The 23171-nt window shown below is 37.1% G+C and overlaps 1 protein-coding gene across 8 annotated transcripts in view; it reads left to right on the plus strand.

Annotated features, from left to right (window-relative positions):
* The window catches only part of GOLGA4 (golgin A4), a 73249-nt gene extending 51946 nt beyond the window's left edge, over positions 1-21303 (plus strand). For 3 of the 8 annotated variants that reach the window (XM_041406302.1, XM_041406308.1, XM_041406307.1), the window contains 9 exons: positions 869-999; positions 5191-5304; positions 11916-11936; positions 12109-12177; positions 12326-12401; positions 14181-14284; positions 15982-16077; positions 18476-18539; positions 20578-21303. In XM_041406302.1, the coding sequence (XP_041262236.1) occupies positions 869-999; positions 5191-5304; positions 11916-11936; positions 12109-12177; positions 12326-12401; positions 14181-14284; positions 15982-16077; positions 18476-18505 (641 nt within the window). In that variant the 3' untranslated portion in view covers positions 18506-18539; positions 20578-21303. Of the gene's footprint in view, positions 1-868; positions 1000-5190; positions 5305-11915; positions 11938-12108; positions 12178-12325; positions 12402-14180; positions 14285-15981; positions 16078-18475; positions 18540-20577 lie in introns of those variants that run through there. The other 5 variants (XM_041406303.1, XM_041406306.1, XM_041406304.1 and 2 more) reach the window with 5 other exon arrangements.
* The last annotated feature ends 1868 nt before the right edge of the window (positions 21304-23171 follow it).

Here is a 23171-nt window from a genome sequence, read left to right on the forward strand (position 1 = left end):
ATAGCCATAGGTATCTTTCTGTCATATGTATATAATAAAAGAAAATGAGAGCAAAATTTTGAAGGTGAAAGTGCTTCGGTAAATTTCCATTGCAATGCTACTTTGTCTCCAGTAGTAAAAACTTTAACATTTCATTGTTGAATATATGGCATCTGGAGAGAAACTTACTCACCTTTTAGAGAAACTTAGATCCATCTGAGAATCAGAATTGCCTTTTCTTAGCTGCATCTTGCAGACTTCATTCACTAACCACTAACTGGGTATGATGTCTCAATGTAACACAATGTGATTATAACTAGAGTACAACATATTTCGTCTTCTCAGTCTTTTGCCACCATAGTGTAACTTGGAGATTAAAAAGTGAGAAAAAGGTGTGGTTTGATTCCAGTTACTAGAAGTACACCTACAGGTGAGGAGTTTCTGAAAATTGCAAATGGTTCAGTCACATCTCTAGATAGAATAGGAGATAGAATTGGTTAATAAATATTGATTGTCATCTTCTAGAAACTAGTTCCAGCACCAGGTAGAAAAAATTGCTCCAGGTACGAAACTGCAGACAACAAATTTTGTACATGTTAGAATCAAGGGACATAATAGTAACTGATAGTGTGGAAAAATGAATTTTCCTGGCAAGTTTTCCTTATAGTTACTTGAAAACATTTTTAAAATGTAGTAAGTCCTACACTTACATTTCCAGAGAATATTCTGTATCATTATGATTTGTACTCCTGAGATTTTTGAATAGAACAAAATTTCCATCAGCAGTTCTGGACTTGTTATCAGTTATGACATAATTAAAAAAACCCCAAACAAACAGAACAAAAACAAAACCATGCTTTTCTTAATACTGCCTAACGTTTTTTTGTAGGTAAAGCCCAGGAGGTAGAAAATGAACTGATAGAAAATCATCATATAGAGACAACACAGTTGCATAAAAAAATTGTTGAAAAAGATGATGATCTGAAAAGAACTGTGAAAAAATATGAAGAAATCCTTGAGGTACCTTTTTGAAAAGTGATATGACTACATAAATTTCAAAATTACACTTTTTTGATTGCATATCTAGATAGAAAAATTGTAGTTCTTTCTAGTGAAGGTCTTACTGATTGAATTACACTTGATATGTCTGGTGACCCAGCTGCAATTAAATTATTTGTTTCTGTAGTTTATGGGCATGAAAGAACATCAGAAATTAAGCCCTAACTTTGATCACTCAATAAAAATTAGATGGCTAAGTCCTTACATCCTTGAGCAGTTTGTGTGCCAGACTGGAATGAGAAAACTGAGTGACATTTAAGATTTTAGTGGAATTGTGCTAGTGGTTTATCGTTTTTATAAATACAGTGTTTATGGGGCAGTCTCACTGTCTATCTCCTTCCTCTGATGCCCTGCTGAGATTGGTGCCGTAGCCCTTAAAGTAAAGTTCTGTTCCATGCAGGGTGCAGTGTGTTTACATAGTTTTTATGCTAGTAAAGATTTCTTTGTTTGGTTTTTAATGAACAGTTTTTCTGCATGATATTTGCAGACAGACATACTTTTTCTGTAATAGCGTTTCAACCAGAAGTCACCAGCCAATTTCAGTTTAAGTATACTTCACCACGGATACCTCTTGTTTTAGCGAAGTAATTTTTCCCAGTCGTGTCTGTACGTGTCGAAAACATTAAATGGTTTTCAGCGCTAGACTGTATATCATATTGGAATGCAGGCTTTAACTTTGTTAATCTTAGTCCTCTTTGCACAAATAGTATAATGTAAAAATATATTTTTTTTTACACTAAAAATAATGTAAAAAGTACACAATGTATTTGTGTAAAAAAATATTTACACAAATAGTGTTAAAAAAAAGAGAGACTATTACATTAATAGAGCCAGCAGCAATAGATGTAAGTGGACTGTTTGCTTGTGATCAGTTACCAGTCCAAAGATCTATGCACTTAACATTTATGAGTGCTTCATACTAAAAATTTCAAACATGTAAGCAGGCTGGTATGTTTCACTCTGATTTTTGAACTTCTAGCAGGATGAATAGCATTTAGCAGGGTTTTACATTTAGAGTCCTCTTCTTTTGTTTCCTAATTTGTAAAAATTGATTGATACTAAAAAAACAAGGGTTTTTGATGGGGGGTTGTGGGTTTTTTTTTTTTGTTGTTCTTGTGGGTTTTTTGGAGTTTTTTGTGTGTGTGTGTGTGTTTTGTTTTGTTGGTGGTTTTTGTTTTGTTTTGTAGGGATTTTTTCATAACATAGGTCTAAATTCTGCATTTCTGTAGGATTTAAATTTTTCTTACCTCAATGTGAAGTGTGTTGCCATTCAGGTCCTTACTTTATAGGCCCAGATGGGTATGTGATTTCAAATCATGCACTTGTGATTCTTTCATGTTTTCTGCTCCTTTCATCCTTAGTGTCAGAAACAAGTATGGTGTAGTCATTGCATGATCTTGAAGGTTTAGGCTAATTTGACTTGTGTGCAATTGGAGGACATAAACGCTCTTTTTTTTGCATCTCATTGATAATTGCAATGACAGTTACCTGGAACTGAAATAAACTGTAGTTTGTAGTTTTAAATTACAGAATACATGGGTATTCTGTATATCTGTCTTTTATATGTGTGAGTGTTTTATTTCTGTTACTTTAGGGAATTAAAAAAAATATAGAGGTTTTTTTTTCCTGAAAGAAGTATTGCAAGCATCTCAAAGGTTGAGAAATATTTATGTTAAATTGGATGTATATCATGTTCATTGACATCTCTGATAGAAATAGGAACATATACATCACCAGATTTAGCATAAAATTACCAGTTATCACCTCACTTATACTTGACTTGGCTTATGATGCGTTTGAGAAATTTCATATCGTGCAGAGAAGTTCATCTCAAATGGTAAGAAGATGAAGCAAAAATAAAACCAATTGCAAGAATGAACCTTGCTCATATAACTTTGTTGCTCTTTAAACATGGTTGATACTAAAAATTGTGTAACTTGGTTTATTTATCCTCAAAGACAAGCAATAATCATTCCAACTGTTAAACTTAATATGATTTGCTTGTGAATTGCTCCACTTTTGCTTTATGTGTTGTTTTATTTTATGAAAACTTTCATCACGTAAGATTTCATTAAAGTCTCCCTAACTAAAGGATTTTTAGATTGGCATAGCCTCTAATTAGGGAGCTAAGTATTTTTTCTTCAACTAAAGTATATCATTAGAGAAAAATTGAGTTTTCCAGCTGTTTTCCAGCTAGCCTAACTGTGAGCTAAAAATAAAATACCTAACTTCAGTTATGTATCTTTTCATTTGTTGTAATGCCTTCCACGAGAGTACAGGATAGGCTTCCTGATTAAGATTTGGGAAACTATAACATTTTTGAAGTCTTAGTCTATAATTGTAATTACATCCAAATATCATGTAGTTTATTTTCAGAGTATGCCAGATGCTATATAGAACTATAAGTTCTTACTGTAAATGCAGATCAGTAGCATGTTGGAATCCAACTTGATTGCTAATAATTTTGAATTCAGAATAAAAATCTCTCTACAGGGGTTTATCCAAATACTTGCTCAGAGGTGTGTCCTTTTTACAAAAGTGTAATTCATCATTTTGAGTTTAATTTCTTTTCAGCCTCTCAACTACCTTTTGTAACTAAGAATGAAGTGCATTCAATTTTGATTTACTAAATTAAACAGTTGTGTACAAATTGTAAAATTTTAGATTCTTGGTGGACGAAAAAATAAAAAAAATCTGCAAAAGCCAAAACAACAACCATCACTATCCCTTAATATGCCAGGTATTGAGAAATTTTAAACTGGGGAGTATAACCATCTATAAAAAAAGAAAAAAAAGTTTTTTAGATATGATTAATTGTTGATGCACTTCTGAGGGCATAGAAAAATCATGGGAGTGAATAGAAGCTAACATTGTTTGGAGGTCATGATGTTTGAGTAAGGTTTTTCTTGATGGATATTTTTTAAACTTTGTGGCTGTAAGAATGGCTCAGATACTCTTATCATATTGCTCAGATACTGCATTGTACCCATTATTTGTGGGTAGATTTTCTTAATTTCTTTTTGATGATGCATTCTAGACTGTGGGGCTGCATGGGGAAGGTGTTTTATTCTTAACTCATGTGCAAGGAACACCTTAAAAATTGGTCTTAGAGGGAAGTAATTCTCTTATTAGTAATGGCGTTCCATAAATCTTTTAAGCCTAGATCAGCTTTCTAGTACTACGCTTACTTTTCCAGAGAATATTCCGTATCATTATAATTTGTACTCCCGAGATTTTTGAATAGAACAAAATTTGCATCAGCAGTTCTGGACTTGTTGTCAGTTAATTAATTGTGCTAATTTGACTTGAAATACTACTCTGTTAGTAAAGCCATCAATTGACTGACAGCCATGTATGGTTAGCATGAGTGAAACTAGAGTTTTAGTTTTGTTCAGCAACAGAGACATGCACTAGGAATTGGAGTGCTGTTTTATAAGATTCCTAACATATTCTCTCACAAGAAGGCCAGAGGGGACACAATTTTAAAAAATACTTGTTTTTGCAAAGTGCCATATAGATGGATTAACTCCCTAGGATTTAGGTCATTGTATTTTTCTCCTGTGAAGGAAGAGTTAATTTCCTCCCTACCATTCTTGTTACTGCTTCTTTCCTCTATACTGAATACTGCCTTTCAAACCCTTGAGAAAAGGAAATAGTTGGTCATTGTTTTGGAAAATGTGCTTAAAACCGCTCTCATGGCATCTTTGTGAGAGTGGCTGAGGAAAGGATTTAGGTCCTTGTCACTTCCATAATATAGGAATTAATTCTGTATTGCCATCTGCCGCTTCCATGAAGGTCATGACCTTCATGCACTTTCTGGATTATACTCAAATGCTGTTTTAGTGCCCAAAAGAAATAGATCTCTTTTGGAATTAAAAAAAAAAAAAAAAAAGTAACTGTAATCCTAGCTATGTAATCTTTATTGTTGGAGGCCTACAAAATCTTGTTAAGCACGAATTATTTTTCTTGGTCTGTTCTGTAGGAGTCTGGTATCTAGTCTGTATCTAGCTTTTACACAAATATCAAGCATATCCTTTCTGTGTATAGTATAATGTTTGTTGATTGCTTTATGTTTTTGCTTAACAACACAGTTAAAGTTTTGAGTAGTTAAATGATTAATTGTATAAGTAAGTTTTTGCCTGTATTTTGAAGACTCGTGAAGAAGAGATGACAGCAAAAGTTCATGAGTTGCAGGCACAGCTGGAAGACTTGCAGAAGGAATGCAAACAAAGGATTGTGGAAGAGGAACATAGCAACAGTGAAAAAGTGAGCTGGCACTGACATTTGTTTTTATATCTCCAGTGTGGAATTCTTGGTCCATGGGAAATTCTGTAGTTTATTGCTACTTGGACTTTATTTATGTATCTGGCCTTCACTTTCACATACAAAACAAATAGCTTTAGAATCTGCAATATTTGGCACTACCTTTTTAATTGGTATTTTGAAAAGTGCAGATCTATTGTTATTATTAAGGTGGGGTTTTTTCATCTTCTACATGTGTTTATGTTGGTTTTACTGGAAGCCCTTTCGAAGGAAAGAAAATCCCATTGTCATTTTTAGAGTGATTTTGTAAAAATTTGTATTTCAGAGGTGTCTGAAGTAGTGCCTTGAATATGTCAATTATGGATAGAGAGACTTTCATTGAAACAAGACTGCCTTCATTCTTTTGTCTTTCTGAGATTACATTTTAATTTGAAGAATTCTTTGATGAAAATACTACTAGCTGTTATTAGATTAAGGAGAGAAAAAGTGTTGTATGAGTTGTTGTGTCATTGATGAGAATTCATATTGACTTTACTTTTAATATTTTCATTTTTACAACAGATAGCCCTGGGGAGAGTAAATTTATATATTTGACATTAGAAACCGAAAGTACAAATTATCTCACTGACCTAGTGTTTGTTACTTCTGCCTTGCGCTTGCGTACAAAACCATTTATATTACTTTTCCATAGTATGAGTTGTTTTCATAACAGGAAAAGCAGAAATCTATGACTGCCTTGTATTCTTAATTAACCTTTGTTCATCTTCTGATAGTTTTACATAATCTTACTATCTAGAGGAAGATTCTTTAAGAGACTCCTAACTTTTAAAACATGATTATGAAAAGTCTGAAGAGTACGTTTTCTTTAGGACTTCTTTGTTAACTGTTTCACTCCTCATTTGTTATAGCAGTCTGCTATAAATACAGGCAGTCATTGAGTATTGTATTATACATTCATCTTAGGGATTACTGATATGACAGTTATATCAAATTTATATACCAGCAATGGTATTTCATGTATTCAGCTCAGAAGCGATACATCCCAACAAGGAGTAAATCAAGCAAAAATTCCAGGGACCTCCATGGATGAATAAGGACCTGCTGGGCAAACTCAGTGTAAAAAAAAAAATAAAAAAAAAAAAAAAAAAAAAAGAGCTTTTAGGAAATGGAAACGAAGACAGGTGGCCTGAGAGTAATACGGGGAAATTGTACGGGAAGCTAGGGACAAAGTTAGGGAAGCCAAAGCCCAGTTAGAATTGTTGTAGCCAGGAAAAGTTAGGCAAACAGGAAAGGCTTCTGTACGTATGTTGCAAACAAAAGAAAGACTAGGGAAGAAAATGGGAAACTTGGCTACCCTGGACAAAGAGTAGGCTGGGGTTCTCAGCAACTTCTATGCCTCTGTCTTCAATGGCAAGTGCTCCAGCCATGCCACCCAAGTCAAGAAAGGCAGCTGTAGGGACTGGGAGGATGAAGACCCTGAGCCCACTTGGCTTGACGCTGGGCAAATGCAAGGCAGCCATTAAAGCTGCTCACTCACCCTCCCCTACCACAGCTGGGCAGAGGAGAAAAAAATTTTCATGAAGGCTTCGTGAGTTGAGATGAGGACCAGGAGAAAACACTCCAAGGGCAAAACAGGCTCAACATAGACTTACAAAGTGAATTTTTTACAGAAGAGGATAATGAGAAGTAAAATAAGCCCTTAAAAACCCCTCTTCTTCCCCCAGACATTCCCTCCTTCCCAATGACAGCACAGGGAGATGGGATGAGGGTTTTGGTCAGTTTGTCACCTGAAATTTTCTTCTGCTGCTCAGGGAGAGGAGTCCATCCCTGCTCTCTGTGGGGTCGCTTCCCATGGGAAACAGTTCTCTGTGAACTTCTCCAGCCTGGTTTCAATCTCATGAGCAGCAGTCCTCCCAAAACTGTTGCAGCATAGGTCACTCTACCACAGGGTGCAGTCCTCCAAGGACAGGCTGCTCCAGCCTGGAAGCAGGGGCCGCCTCTATCCACTGTGTCTCCCACTGGATCACAGCCTCCTCCAGGGCATCTACCCACTCCAGTGTGAGCACCTCCCCCATGGGGTGCAGGTGGATCTCTGCATCCCCCATGGACCCCCATGGGGTGCAGGGGCACAGGTGCTTCACCTTGGTGTTTACCACAACTTCCAGAGGAATCTCAGCTCTGGTGCTTGGAGCACCTCCTGCCCCTCTTTCTCCACTGACCTTGGTGTCTCCATGTTGTTTCCCTCAGATGTTCTCATCTCCTCTTCTCTGGCTGGAATTAAAACTGCACCACCACTTTATTTTGATTTTCTTCTTAAATATGTTATCACAGAGGTGTTACCATTATCTCTAATTGGCCCAGCCTCGGCATGTCCATCTTTAGACGCATCAGAGATTGGCTCTGCTGCACATGGTGGAAACTTCTAGCAGCTTCTCACAGAAGGCTCCTTTGTGGCCCCACCACTACGAAAAACCAGGCTGAGCAAAACCAACACTTCACTGTAGAATAGGATCATGTTTGAAACCATCTAAGGAACCTGAATATGCACAAGTCCATGGGACCCAGTGAGGTTCATGCATGGGTCCTGAGGGAGCTGGAGATTAAGTTGCTGAGCTGCTGTCCATCATTTTTGAAAAATTGTGTCAGTTGGGTAAGTCCCTGATGACTGGAAAAAGAGAAATATAACCCCCATTTTTAGAAAGGGGAAACTGGAATATCAGTGAAACTACGGATGAATCAGTCTCACCTCTGTGCTAGGCAAGATCATAGAGCACTGGAAACTATGTAAAGGCACATAGGAAAAAAAGAAAAAAGAGGTGAATGGTAACAGCCAAAATGGCTTTACAAGGGGGAGATCATGCCTAACAAATTTGGTGAACTTCTCTGATGGGGCTGCAGCATTGGTGGACAGGAGCAGAGCAACTGACATTGTCTACCTGGACTAAATGCAAAGCATTTCACACTTTTGCACGGCATCCTTGTCTCCAGATTGGAGAGACAGGGATTTAATGAATGGACTATTTGGTGGATACAGAATTGGCTGTATGGCCACACACACAGAGTCTGGGTTAATGGCTCGTTGTCCACTTGGAGACTAGTTACATGCAGAGGTTGCAGCAGTGATAAATAGAGTAGGATAATCGCCTCTTTTGACTGATGATGGTGTCTTTGAAGCAGTCATAGGGTCAGTACTAGCTGGGGCTGATACTATTCAGTATCTTTGTCAGTGACATAGACAGTGAAATCTGTCGGTGCTGAGTGCACCCTCAAATGCAAACCCTCAAAAATCTGTTGGAAACAACAAGCTTTGTGGTGGTGCAGTCAACATGATAGAGGGAAAATGTAATATCATCCAGAGGGATCTCAACAGGCTTGAGATGTAGGCTGAAGCAAACCTTATGAAGTTCTGCAAAGCAAAGTGCAAGGTCCTACACCTGGATCACTGCAATCCCAGACATGCCAATGGGTTGGGCAGAGAAGTGATTGAGAGCAGCCCTGGTAAGAAAGACCAGGGAGTGACAGGTGATGAAAAACTCAACATGAGCCAGCTGTGTGTGCTCACAGCTCAGAAAGCCAATCAAGTCCTGGGCTGCATCACAAGGAGCATGCATGGGAGGTCACAGGAGGTGATTCTGCCCCTCTGCTCACATGTGATCCCCTTGTAGTACTGTGAACAATTCTGGTGTCCCCATCTTAAGGAGGACATGGAACTGTTGGAGCAAGTCCAGAGGAGGGCCATGAAGTTTGTACGTGGACTGGAGCACCTTCCCTGTGAACACAGGCTGAGAAAGCTGAGGTTGAGAAAGCTGAGCCTGTTCAGCCTGGAGAAGAGAAGGTTGCCTGGAGACCTCATGGCAAACTTCCAGTATCTGAAGGGGGCCTATGGGGAAGCTGGAGAGAGACTTCTTATCAGGAACTGTAGCGAAAGGACAAGGAATAAAGGATGTAACTTGAAGGAGGGGATATTTAAAGTAGCTGTTAGGAATTTTTGAGGGTGGTGAGACTGAATAGGTTGTGCAGGGATGTTGTGGATGCCCCAACCCTGACAGTGTTCAATGTCAGGTTTTATAAGGCCTTGAGCAACCTGGTCTACTGGGAGGTGTCCCTGCCCATGGCATAGTGTTGAGACTAGATATCTTTAAGGTCCATTCCAACCTGTTAGCATTCTATGATTGATTCCTCAGTTGTTCCCGGAAATGTATCAGACAGATTGGCAATGACCTGTAAAGTATTTGAATATTGCAAATATTAAATGTCTAAAAGTGAATATGTTTACAATTAATAAAATGAACATTTAATTTTGCCTGTGTCTGGAATGTTGTCCACAGCTCTCCACTCCTTGGAGTTCCCATGGCAGACTTTGGAGAAACTCAAAGCAGTTCTCCAGGGTATAAGTGGATACAAACCAGTTCAGAGAACTCCACGACTGATAAACAGCTTAGTTTTAAAGGATAAAGGAGGTTTCATTTGTGGGGGAAGACGACCAGGTTGTGTGGTAGCGCTGGTACTTAGATACAGTTAAAGCATCCAGGTTCAAAGTAGTGGCAGAATAAGAATGCAGGTTTGGTTGTCCCCCCCCCCCCCCCCCCGAGTGTATATATGTGATTTCTCTAGAATACAGGCATCAGACTTTTCTGAGTAATTTTGAGAATTCCAACTAAATGCAAATTTAGCAAATTGTTCACAAGCTTTCTTTTGCATAGCTGATTCAACTAAATGTAAATGCCTTATTTGATATGATTCACAATGGTGATTTTGTCTTAAAACAATGGAACTATTCTAATAGATTGTACTGTGGAATTTGCACATAATTCCTGGTATATCTTCTGATCCAGTCAAAACTCAAATATTTAGAGTAATGTAAGTGGGCTTTTAGTTCCTGTTTTATCAGTATTTTATTCTTTAGGATTTAATTTAAAGGATTTAATTCGTATTCTGACACAATCTGTTCTGGGGTCAAGAGGTAGTTTTCTTTTGTCCTACTTAGAAATTGAGTTGTTTTTAATTTTTAATCCTGTCCCAGTTTGTCTGTTGCCTGTGCTTGATATGTTTGTAGGAAACGAATTTTGCTTTAACCTGGTTCAATAGTACATATTTACAATGGCTACAATGGCATATATAGGCAGCATTACAGGGCTATATGAGAAAATTAGACAGGGCCTGTGGAACTTGTCAACATACCTGAACAAAACTCTATAAATTCACATCTGGATTTTACAGTGTATTTAAATGAATTATATTTGCCATGGTATTTTTTGTCTCACTTTATTTTCTTTTTTGTTTTGTTGCTTTGCAACATTTTGGGGTTTTGTTTTTTTTACCCTTCAGCATCAGTAGTCAAACAGTTTGAAGTCTTCCATTGACTGGATGCAACTTTTTGTGGGTAACATATTTTGTCTAAAATCAGAGACTCCCAAATCACAGAAGTTTGTCTTATAAAACTTTCTGTGCTGCTTGTTGTCAGCCTAGACCAAACATTACACATAACATATCCATTTTGACATGAAGTGTACCCTAGATATTGGAACAGTACTTGTCTGATTGTGATAAAAAATTGACAGATACTAACAACCTTAAGTATTAATGTTTGGAGGTAAAAATATCAGAAAGTGTCTCTCCATATCAGAAAATAAATGCCTGATTGAGGTTTTCAGAAGCAAGAATTTAACTTAGAGGTTTGAGATCCTGAGAGGAATGATTTTCCCCTATTTTCTGTTTGTGGAGTGTAGGAGACCCCACAGATTTTATCAACCTGAGATGGGGAATAGGTCTCCTTTTTGACACAATTGCAAAGACGCTTGGGAAGGAAAAAGTAATATTGATGCTGAGATCAGCTGAGTTGATTAAAGCATGATGCTAATTATGCCGGAGTCACAGGTTTAATCCCTGCATGGGCCATTCACTTTAAAACTTGAACTCTGCTCCTTGTGGCTTACTTCCAACTTACAGTATTCTGTGATTCTGGAATACGTACAATTTCTGTGTTAAGGTTTAGCCTACCTTAAAAAAAAATCACACATAAATTATTAGATGTTGAAATGCTTATACAGCCTTGAGTTACACCCATGACTACTGAAATATTATTTTCCTTAGAGATGAAACACTGTAAGATAGAAATTTCAGCTTAGACTTTTTTCTGTACTTTATAAACATCTTTGCAAGATACAGAGCTCATGAAGCTCTTAACTGAAGCTATTTTCAGGTATATGTTCACATTTCCAAATGTGACTTGAAGAATTAAGAAAAACGTAAAATATTCTGAATAATATTAATTGTAGTTAGGGCATCCTGTGATGTATTTCATACTCATTGAATTATTATTAATCTCCAATATGCATTTAATGAAGATTTGGAAACACTAGGTTCTTAGTTATATTTATGATGATTGTCTCACAGAATCAAATGAGATAATTTAAATATCAGCTTTATGTACTGTCAATACAAATAAGTTAAACTATTTATGAGACTAGTTGTTATTATTTGGTAATTTCAGGTTTTGTCATCCTCAAGTAATACACTGTATAAGATCTTGATTGTTGATATTTCTTTCTCCAGTGCTTGATATAGTCAGTATTTTTCATACATTTTAATCTAAATTTTTATTGTTGTTATAGGTCACAATAACAGAACTAAAGGTAAGTCTTACATGGTATTGATACTCTCTAATACTTTCATTGCAGAGCAGTTTTAAACCTGAAATACTGCTTATAATTTTGCTTATAAGTGTGTGTTAAAAGGAGAAATAGGTTTTTTGCAAAGGTACCTATGATGTATTTTCAGCAATTTCATATGTGACTGTCTTTTCAGGCACAACTTGCACAGAAGACAACTCTAGTCAATGATTCAAAACTGAAGGAGCAGGAATTGAAAGGGCAGGTAAGGGTGACATTGAATGATTAAGAAGTATTCTTGTTTGATACTTGGTGTTTGCAATATTAAAAGGTTTGTTTTTTCAAGTGATGATGTGGTACATCTGCTGTTTAGGTTTAACACCATTTATCATGTCAACTTGTTCTCTGTTTAGATTCACATACTGGAAGACCAGCTGAAACATTATGAGAAAAATATGTATGTCACATCAGTTGGAACACCATATAGAGGTAAGTACACAGTTTTCATCACAAAAAAGTTTTTTGTTTGTTAGAAAGATACATTTTGGTCTAGAAAATAAAATATCAGTCTTTTTAAAACACTTATATAATGCACTTATGACATCCTTGTTTTCTCTTGTCTATTATAATAGAGTTGATGTGTGATTTCAGATGACCAAATCTTTTTGGTACAGCGTTTTGTTTGATGTTTTCTTTTTTATGTCATCTAGTTAAAAGAGCTCTGTATCAGAATTCTTAAACTCTCTGCAGTACAGGACCCAAGAGCGTCCAGTAGACAGGGGCAGAGAGGCGCACACCTACGGCAGGGCACAGGTGGGGCAGAAGGTCCCAGGCTGAGCTGGGATACATCCCTTGGGCCCTTGGCAGGAGATGGTGGGGGTCCCAGGAGGCTGGCCCCAGCCACCCAAGGCCTGTGCGCAGCCCCAGGACCCAGGCAGAAGCAGACTTGCACTGCTCGTGTGCTGTCCTTTAGACACTGGTGGTTGGACAGTTTGGAGATAGAGTGTGGGCTTATGTACCTTCTCTCTGGTGGTATACTGTTCCTCTCAGATTCTTCACATAAGATAGAAAAGTGCACAGGGAAATAAATAGGTATTGTCCAAAAGATTTGCAGCTGTTTACTTGAGGAGTATGTGCTGCATGAGACAGAGGGCTCAAGCACTGAGCCTTGCTAATGTTAGAGATGTGGGATTTTGCCATCCTGCACAGATCCATCTTAGCTGGATGAACTCAGAAGCCATGTCACGCTTGCTTTTTGCAAATTTGTGCAAATGGTCAAATTATCTCAGGATGATCTACATCTCTTATCCCCTCAGAAGGTCCATGCCTCCTTCCCTCAAGGTGACTGAACCAATGATGGGAGATGGTTGTGGGTATTCAGTGCGTTCTGCTAGTGCAGGGCTGGGAGGAAATGTAATCAAGGATTTCCTCAGCATGTACTGGTAGAGAGCAATGCAAGAAACATACTTCAGCTGGAAGGGACCAACATCAGTTTCACAGTCCAGCTGTATGACCACTTCAAGGCTGATGAAAAGGTCAAGTATGTCTTTAAGGGCACTGTCCAAATGCCTCTTCAACACTGACAAACAGGCATCAATCACCTCTCCAAGAGGTCTGTTCCAGAGTTTGACACCCTCTTGGTAAAGAAATGTTTCCTCTCATCAAGTCTGAACTCCCCATGATAGATGAAGGTTTCAACCATTTTCCATGTGTCCTGGCACTGGGTACCAGGGAGAAGAGAGCAGTACCTGCCTATCAGCATGTCCTCAGGAAGCCGTAGAGAGCACTGAGGTCACCCCTTAGCCTCCATTTCTCCAAATTAGACAAACTAGACTCCTCAGCTTCTTCTCAGAGGACATGCCTGTCAGCACGTTATCCAGTAGTAGAGGTACCCTCTGGGTGTGTTCATGTACCTTCCCATCCTTTTTAAATGTTGAGGCCCTGAACAGCACACAGTACTCAAGGTGAGGCTTGCACCAGTGCTAAATAGGATGGGATAATCACCTCTTCTGACCAACTGATGATGCTGTGTTTGATGAACTCCAGGATGAGGTTTGTCCTCTTGGCTGCCAAGGGCACATACACTGGTGATTCCTGTTGCACCTCCTGCCAACCAGCACCCCCAGATGCCTTTCTGAAGGGCTGCAGTTACTCCATCTAAGGTGCAGAATGCAGCATTTGTTCTTGTTTGGTTTTTTGCCATTAATGAGACTTGGATTTGGATGAGTGACTCTCAGTATAAATGTTCTCTTCTTTTTGCTTACACAGATGGAAACCTTCACCATACTGACGCTTCTCTATTTGAGGAACCCACTGAGTTTGAATACTTGAGGAAAGTGCTCTTTGAATATATGATGGGTCGTGAGACAAAGGTATGGAAATTTGTATATGCTTACAGGTGATCTAGGTTAGAGAGTAATGTTTAACGCCCTTGCTGTATGATGTGAAGTACCATGTGTTTGTGATTTGTTATATGCTGTTTATTTTTGACACAGGATTCAATAGGCTTTCACATTTTTTTCCCAAAGAGACATGATTCATAACTTCAAAACTTCATCAGCTTGCCAAGATGAGTGGCAGGTGGAGTGGGTTTTCACATCTCTCACCGCTGCACCTATCAAGACAAAAACCTTTATGGGTAGATACAGTTTTATCAGCAAAAGTCTGTTTGTCAGTCAAACTTGATGTAAAATGAAAGCTGGTATGCAGAATATTAGCAAAAGTGATCTTTTGATGTAGTCTTGACACAAACACAGTAAGTTAAAGTTGGATTAAATAACAGTTTGTTAGTAGCTGTGTTACCAGCTGAAGATGGTAAAATACCTCTTCAGTAGTTGCTTAAAGATGTTTCATAGTATTCCTGAATCTGTGTACTTTAGATGTTATTAATTCACTCCTAAAAGTAGTGAAAATCTGTACAATAAGCTTCTTGATTTCATATGCTGGTTTCCTTTCAGTCATTAGATGTGTTTCTGGAGGACACTGAGCTTAGTGTTTGCTCTCTTCAGAATTGTATCATATAATCATAAATCTATGGATATGGAACTGGCTCGACCAGTCTTAGGAACTGGTTTCATCCTGCTACATGAACTGGAAAACCATGAGCAGTGATGATGCAAATGATAGAACTTCTTAAAACGGTTTTAAGTATGCTTGTAAAGTATTACTGTGCTTTCCACCATGCCCCCAACACAGTTCTTAAGTTAAAAGATCTACATTGTAATTTATCTTTTCAGTACAGATTTTCCTTTCTCTCAGCTTTTTTTTCCTGGACAAGAAGAGGCATTTTTTAAATCTAATTCTGTCTTGTAAGTTTATTTTGGTGGCCCTTCTCTGTGCACGATCCCCTTCACTAGTGCATCTTGTCTCAAGGATGATTCAGTAGTGGAATTGTTGATATCTCTGGATATGCTTCCTCTTTTTTGAACAGAGTTCAAAAGAATCTGTGCAAAATATCTAGGATGTATTTCCAATTATGCATCCTAGTAAATGATACTGGAATACAATCAAGACATTAATGAATGCACTGATTTGTCTACAGTATTGGAGACATAAGAGAAATGTAGAGGTTGATGTGGATCTAAGAGTCAGGAATTAGTGTCATGACTTTTAATGTGGGTACTTAATCACATTCTTTGTAAACTGCTTTACCAAGGTGTGTATGTGTATTTTCTGGGAGGTTTTACTGTATTACCCTCCAGTCCAACTTTATTATTTGCCTCTTGCTTGGTAGGATATCTGCAACAAGACTGACAGATTGCTTTTTCTAGGCATGCACTTTATCTAGTATGCTGTCTTATTAATGGACTCTATCATTTGAGCATAGATGCCATAGATCTTACATCACACTACAGTAGCTGAAGTTTGTGACCATGTGCAAACATTGTTTTCATATAATTCACATCATGCATATACAATGTGAAACAAATAGTTACATCTTGCTGATTTCAGTGTTTTCCATTGACATTAATAAAATAGTATCCAGTATTATTAAATTAAATTAATTTAAAAATATTACAGACATTTTTGTGGATGTGGAATTATGTATGGATAACCTATATTTCTTTAGACAATGGCCAAGGTTATAACAACAGTGCTGAAGTTCCCAGCAGATCAGACTCAAAAGATACTAGAACGAGAAGATGCTCGACCAGTGGTAAGTTATGTAAGTAAAACAAGTTTATGCAGGAGGAGTAAGTTTCAAGAATAAGGAATTAAAAACTTTTTTATGTTTTCTTTTCTGTGTCCACATTCAAGTGGACTCCTCTTCTCTTTGCTTCCCTCTTCTTCAGTGAAATATCAAATTCCAGGTCTAGGTTTGAATTTATAGCAAGAGTGAGAAAAAAAACAAGCATGTTTTCTTTACTAGTATTTTTCCTCAGTTAAGACATATTTCTAATAGTGATGGCTACAATAGAACCAAAGCAAGTTCAAGCATCACTACTATTCTGTGGATGAATTGTCTAAATTAAAAAAGTAATTGACATATTAAAGATATATATATATATATACACATATAATATATGAAATTAATGCTTCTTAAATTTGGACGTTTTTGTGGAGACATACCAGTTTTTATGAAAAATATACCAAGAAACATTTCCAGCCCTGAAATAAAATTTCTGGCAAAAACAACAGGCGTTTTGCTTGTAGAATAGAAAGTTAATTATCTCAATCACATATCTCAAGATATGTGTTTGAAGTAAGATGTGTACAAATTTAACTTAAGTGGGTATTCTAACAAGGTTGGGGTTTTGATTAGTTTTGGGTTTTTTTGTGTGAGCCTGCTTTATTTTTGTATTGAAAAAACACGAAAATATGTTGGTTCACTCTGGGTCAGGACAGGTCAAAAATAAGAGTCATCAACAGTTTGTGTTGGTTTTTTTTCCCAGTTTTTTTTTACATTTGCTTAGTATTTAGCAGTTGATCTATTTACTAGAAAGGTGAAATTGGCTTTGAGAAACAGATGCAAAAGGAGGTAAGATTATTTGAGCTTAAGCATTTCTTTGGTATTACTTTTACTCTTTTATGTATAGGAGCTACTTTTAATTAAAATAAAAACTACAGTAATAGTCTCCTCTACGTTGTATCTGGAATCAACACTGTGATCCCTCTCTTTGTGGGTCACATTAGTGAAATATTTAGGAATTAAAGTGAGAGGAAGAATTGCTTTCTGTTTCTCTCACTGGCCTTGCATATATAGTTATTTCATGCTTGCAAATACAAAATAAAATAAAAATATTAGTAATTTCATTTCACTTGTAGATACATTAAAGTCCTGTTGATTCTTTAAAAAAAAATGTTAAAAGTCTGTATTTTCATCTTGCAGCATCTGAGGAAAGTGTTAAATACTTCAACATTTTCCTGTACACTTAGTATGGTTGAGAGCCTTGCAATCTTAAATATTTTAAATACTTTTAGACTATAAGAATATTGATTATACTGCAGCTCCAGTAAGTATCATGTATTCAAAGCATGATTTTCTCTCTTTGACATTAAAATAGAAAGCTGAGACTTTTTCGTTTTGTTTTGTTTTGGTAAGCCAGAGTAATATTTAGGAAATATTTTGAGAACAGAGAGATGGGCCTTGTTTGGCAGCCACTTCAGCTTTTTGATATTTAAACCTGTTCTTCCTACAACAGACATTCACAACTTTTGATACAAAATAAAAATTTAACTTGAATTCATCAAACAAATTTTCATCCTTGATATTAAATTTTGTCTAAAACACACAGTGAGGTTTTTTTGCAGGCTACAAGTGCTTTGATTTGTTGATATCTTTGTTCAAAGAGCTCTTGGGTTTCACATAGCAGTCCCTTCTTGGCTCATATATGGCCTATGAATTTTCTCCTTTCCAAATCCACAAAGAGCCTGAGTTGCACATCTAATAGAAACTCAAATATTAAGGCATATTATGAAGGAAGAAGTATTTTTCCTTCACTTTCAACATTATATGTTCGTTTGCTGAAGCACAAACTATTCTGGGGATGAGTCTTCCATAATTCTGTTTAGAACTAAGAAGTTGGAGATGTCTTTATAAATTATTCTATCAAGAAATATGCTTGGTTTCTTTTTTTTTTTTTATTTATTGACTGACATGGCTCTCCTGTTTCTCCATACTTAATATTGGACTGGTGCCAGTATATGAAAATATCCAATGTTTCGCTCTCAGGAGCAGTGAAGTTCTGAACTACAACGTAAATGTGCATTTTAACATAGAGCTTTTAGTTTATTGCTAAAACATCTGTAAGTAATTTTGATATGTAAATTACTAACTTACTGTGCTACTAGAGTAAGTATGTGGTACTAAGTATCTGTAAGTAATTTTATACCCTCTTAGTGGACATATATTTAACAAGTTTCTGAAAACTTGTAGCAGTTCCTGATTAATGAACATAGGCTAGATTAATGTAATCTTCAGTAATCTGGCTTTTACTATGTTGTTGTTGTGATCTAACTGCAGCAATCTCATCCATAGATTCCCACAGAGTTCTTACTTGTTAACACTACATAACACTATCAGTCAAATAGTCCAATAAGCTCTTTTCCTTCTGGCTTTGTAGTTTGCCTCACCTCGCAGTGGTATCTTTTGAATATGCCACCAGTCTGTGTTTAGCTAGCATGTGGGTGAGTGAAGTCTAATACATTCTTGTTTTATGTAAAATGAAATCTGTATTATGCAATTAATGGTTCTTCTGCTTTTTTTTTTTTTCTTGCCTGCTTTCATTTGTTAAAGAACAAATTCTGGTTGTATATGCATATGATAATTTTTGTTTTCCTCTTAATCATGTTTTGCTTTACAAAGCTGAGTTTGATTCAAAACCAGGCTTTTTGAGTGACCCTAACCCTAAACATAACTTCCAGTGTTGACTGAGCCACAAAAATCTCAGTAGTAGAAATAAAATCAGATTTTAAATCAATTAATATGTAATATTGAATTTTATTGCACTTGGCTTTGTTTTGTATTTATTCATTTTCTAAGTTCCTTTTTTGAATAGGCAAACAAATCAGATTTGTGGGAGACATACTGTACTGCTTGAAATTAATTATTACATCTTGTAAATATGAAAATGCATTATCTTAAAAAAGATGAATATTCTCTGCAGAGGGATTAAGATATAATTGCATTTAAACATCAGTACATTTCTGAATCACAGCTTTGTTTTGATATCAAGAGACACTAAAGCAGAGAGATAATGGAGAACAATTAGGGGAGCTTTATGCTCTCAGTTTGTGTCTTTCTTCAAGTTTTGTTAAGCTACTTCAATTATGAATCTCCAGTGCTAGTTGTAACATTACAAGAACGGAACAGCTGACATAGGCCTGAACATGCAGGTTGCATCAGACTAGCCTAGCTAAACAAGCAACACACATGCAATAGCTGTTTGAGACAGGACTGGGCTATGGAACTACACAGGAAAACACTTTCTGCACTGGCTGATAAAGATTAGGATTTGAATCACTAGTGGTGTATGATATTTAATAAACTCTGCAGATGAATTCTGTAGGATATGGTTGGTTCAACTTTTTTTTCCTCCTTTGCAAATGGAAAGCTTTGCACAGTTGTCAGGCATTCAGTGCATGTGAAGCAGTTGCTATCACTTGGTTGAAATGCATTTGTTGGCCTGCATCACTGCCAAGGCAAAATTAATTAACTTAAGCTATTGCCATTGCCATTTACCATTTACCACAGTGCAGCTGGCAGGTTATCTTCTTCTCCTGCTGTCATGTAAACACAGTCTTCAACACAAAATAATACCTCTTTCAAAGGAAAAAAAATTGTTTGTCTAACAGTCATGGTTTCTACTTTGTGTTTTTTCCATCTTTGAATAAAATAGTGAATGCACTTTATTGCACTTAAAAAGCAGTAGAGTTTGGACTGTTTGCCAACAGCCTTCATCAGTTCTGACAAAATCAGCAACTGTTTTCTCTATCCCTCTGTTGGAAAGAATTGAATTGTAGATACTGATGGACCAAAGGTATTTACAACACTATTGCATAATAGGTTGCAGAAGGTATGACTGAAACTTACATTTGTCATGCTGTCTATAATGATGGTGTAAAAAAATTCAGGTGTTCTGAGCTGCCTTTGAAACATATCACAGAAAGACTTGTTGATATTGACCTTAATGTCCGAAATTATTGGTTACGCTTTCATAACATCAGCTAATGTATATGTAAACTGTTCATACTTCATTATTAGATTGTAGTTGCCTACTTAATCTCAGGTATTTTTGTCTCGTATTCTTGAATATATATAACTTAGAAATTAAGGGGGATGCTGACTTCATTGGCATGCAATTGATATTTTCCTCTAGAGGAGGCTATGTGCTAGATCCAAAATTCTGTATCATCATCTCAATTTTGATGATAAGCCTTATTGCAAGACAGTCCAAATTTTTTTGTTTGGATTAATATGCAGTGATGTGGTAGACTATTTCCAGTGAGACTGCTGACCATTTTGTTACGCCTTGTTTTGCTTTCATCAGTTTCTCAACTGTTTTGCAGGTACTGGAATGGAATTGCTTGCTCAAGTAATTTGGCAGTTTGACTTACTTGAAATTCTTCTGTCTCCTGATTATATTAATAAACAATGCAATTGTTTTAATATTAAGAGCTTCTAAGTTGTTCTCAATAATGTAACATTTGATTTAATTTCTTTTAGTTGTGGCTACGACCATCTTGAAGATTTTGTGATGAGAATGTCCCATGACATTGCTGCTTAAAATTTTATATCTGTTGCCTCTTGAGAAGGGGCAAGAAGAAAAGCTGTTGTTCAAGATCACAAACAGAACAGCAAGAACCAAAACTCAGCACCACCTTTGGACTGTGAATATAATCTACTGCCTTGGCAGAAATGCTAATCAGGGGTTATTTGGTTATTTCTCTTCTATTGAATACTGTCTTCTATTTTGTGTTAAAGGTTATTTTTTTAAAGGAGAGAAAAAAATTTTATCCTAGGAAAGAATTGCCTGCTACTGTATCTCTATACAGGTTTTACTGGGTGTTTTCTAAAAGTTGAAATAAATGACTTGTTTGTTCTATTTTTTTTTTTTTGATTGAATTGTGCAATACATTTTGGATGGATAGCGATTGAAGTGATTTTTCTGATGAATTAGACAGTCTTGTTGACTATTCTCGCCTGATTTGATCTTGATTGTTTGCTAGGTCACTTCTATATGCTTTTGCCTACAACAAATCCAAATTGCAGCACTTTGTTTGTTTACTCCTAGCTTTTGTACTTATATTTTCTGAATAAAAGGTGTGTTCCTGTAAATTGTAAATAGTTACTACATAACGGTATCATATGCTGATCTGTGACTGTTGACAGCACTAATATGAATAGAGCTGAGATGAAATAAAGTTTATATACTGTATAATTTTGGAACAACTTTGGTGTGATTTTTCTTTTAAAGGACACACCAGTTTTGTTCTTACTCCTGTTGGAGACATTTTCAGGCTGAAATCAGTCTCATAAGAACAACTATTCAAGTACATTAAATTGTAAGTCAATGGAGACATTCAAGTTTCCAAGGGGTCACAGCCTGCAAAACAGATAAATGGTGGGCTGAAAAGCTAGCATGAGAATGTAGCAAATAAAGAAGCTTGATTTGTAAAAGTTCTAAATTATCATAGAATTACAGTCTGGTTTGGGTTTAAAGGGACCTTAAAGATCATCTAGTTCTAATCCCCATGCCATGGGCAGGCATACCTTTTACTAGACCGGGTTGCTCAGAGTCCTCTCCAGCCTGGCCTTGGACACTTCCAGGAATGGGACATTTACAACTTTTCTGGGCAACTTGTTCCAGTGCCTTACCATGCTCACAGTAAAGAATTTCTTCCTAACAGCTAAGCTAAATTTCTCCTCTTTCAGTTTAGAACCACTCCCCTTTGTCCTGTCACTATCTGCCTGTGTAAAAACTTGTTCTGAAAGGCTACAATGAGGTAGTGTTGGAGCCTTTTCTTCTTTCTAGATGAACAACCCTAACTCTATCAGTCTGCCTTCATAGCAGAGCTGCTCTAGCCCGCTGAGCATCTTTGTGGCCTCCTCTGACCCACTCCAACAGATCCATGATTTTTCTTGTGCTGAGGACCTCAGACCTGGGCACAGCACTGCACGTAGGGTCTCATGAGAGAGTAGAAGGGGACAGTCACCTAACTTGACCTGTTGCAAATCCACTTTTGTTGCAGCCTAGGATACCATTGGCCTTCTGGGCTGTGAGTGCACATTGCCAGGTCATGACCAGCTACCCCCAAGTTGTTCTCCAGAGGACTGTTCTCAATGATTTCTTCTCCCAGTGTTCTCCCAGTCTGGACTTGAAGCAACTGAAGTTGCTTCCAACCAAGGCTGTAGGACTTTGCACTTAGACTTGTTAAATCTCATGAGGTTTTTATGGGCCCACTTTTCAGGTTAGTCCAGGTGCCCCTGCATGGCATCCGTTCCTTGTGCCAACTGCACCACTCAGCTTTATGTCATCTTCAGACTTGCCAAGGGTACACTCAATCCCATTGTCTGTCACTGATAAAGATGTTAAAGAGCACCAGTCCCAAGAAAGAGCCCTGACAGACCACTGTCATCACTGTCCTCCATCTGGACATAGAGCCATTGACCACAACTCTCAGGCTGTGTCCATCCAGCCATTTCCTTGTCCACTGACCACAACTCTCGGGCTGTGTCCATCCAGCCATTTCCTTGTCCACTGAACAGTCCACCCTTCAAACCTGTGTCTTTCCAATCTGGAGTTAAGGATGTCACGTGAGACCATGTCAAAGGCTTTACAGGTGTCTAGATAGATGACATTGGTTGGGCTTTGCAGTCATAGAAGTCCACCTTGATGGAAAATTATGTATTTTTGTTCTTTTAAATAATTCCTGTCTGGTCCTTTTGGCATGTAAGTTGTGATCCTATGAAGTGATACACAAATATGCATAAATTTAACCTCTAGCTAGTATGATACTTACTGTATCAATAACTAACCTCTATCATGTATGTTAGTTTGCCAACATAGTTCAGGGTGATCAGTCCTCCATGAATACAATTTTTACAAGTATTTGAGGGGCAGCAGTCTGCAACCTACAAATGAGGCATGGTCCCCAGTTGTATAACCGGAAACATTTATTAAAAGTATATATCGCTTTTATAATATTTTCACTGCCAGGTTAGAATATTGTGTGTTGCAATTGTGAGCCTGGATAGCCAACAGTATATCTGTTCATATGTCTGCTAACCAATATGATCAAGTCCCTAATAGTAACATT

Source organism: Onychostruthus taczanowskii, unplaced genomic scaffold (genome assembly GCF_017590055.1).
Source record: "Onychostruthus taczanowskii isolate IOZ18803 unplaced genomic scaffold, ASM1759005v1 scaffold247, whole genome shotgun sequence".
Classification (NCBI taxonomy): Eukaryota; Metazoa; Chordata; class Aves; order Passeriformes; family Passeridae; genus Onychostruthus; species Onychostruthus taczanowskii.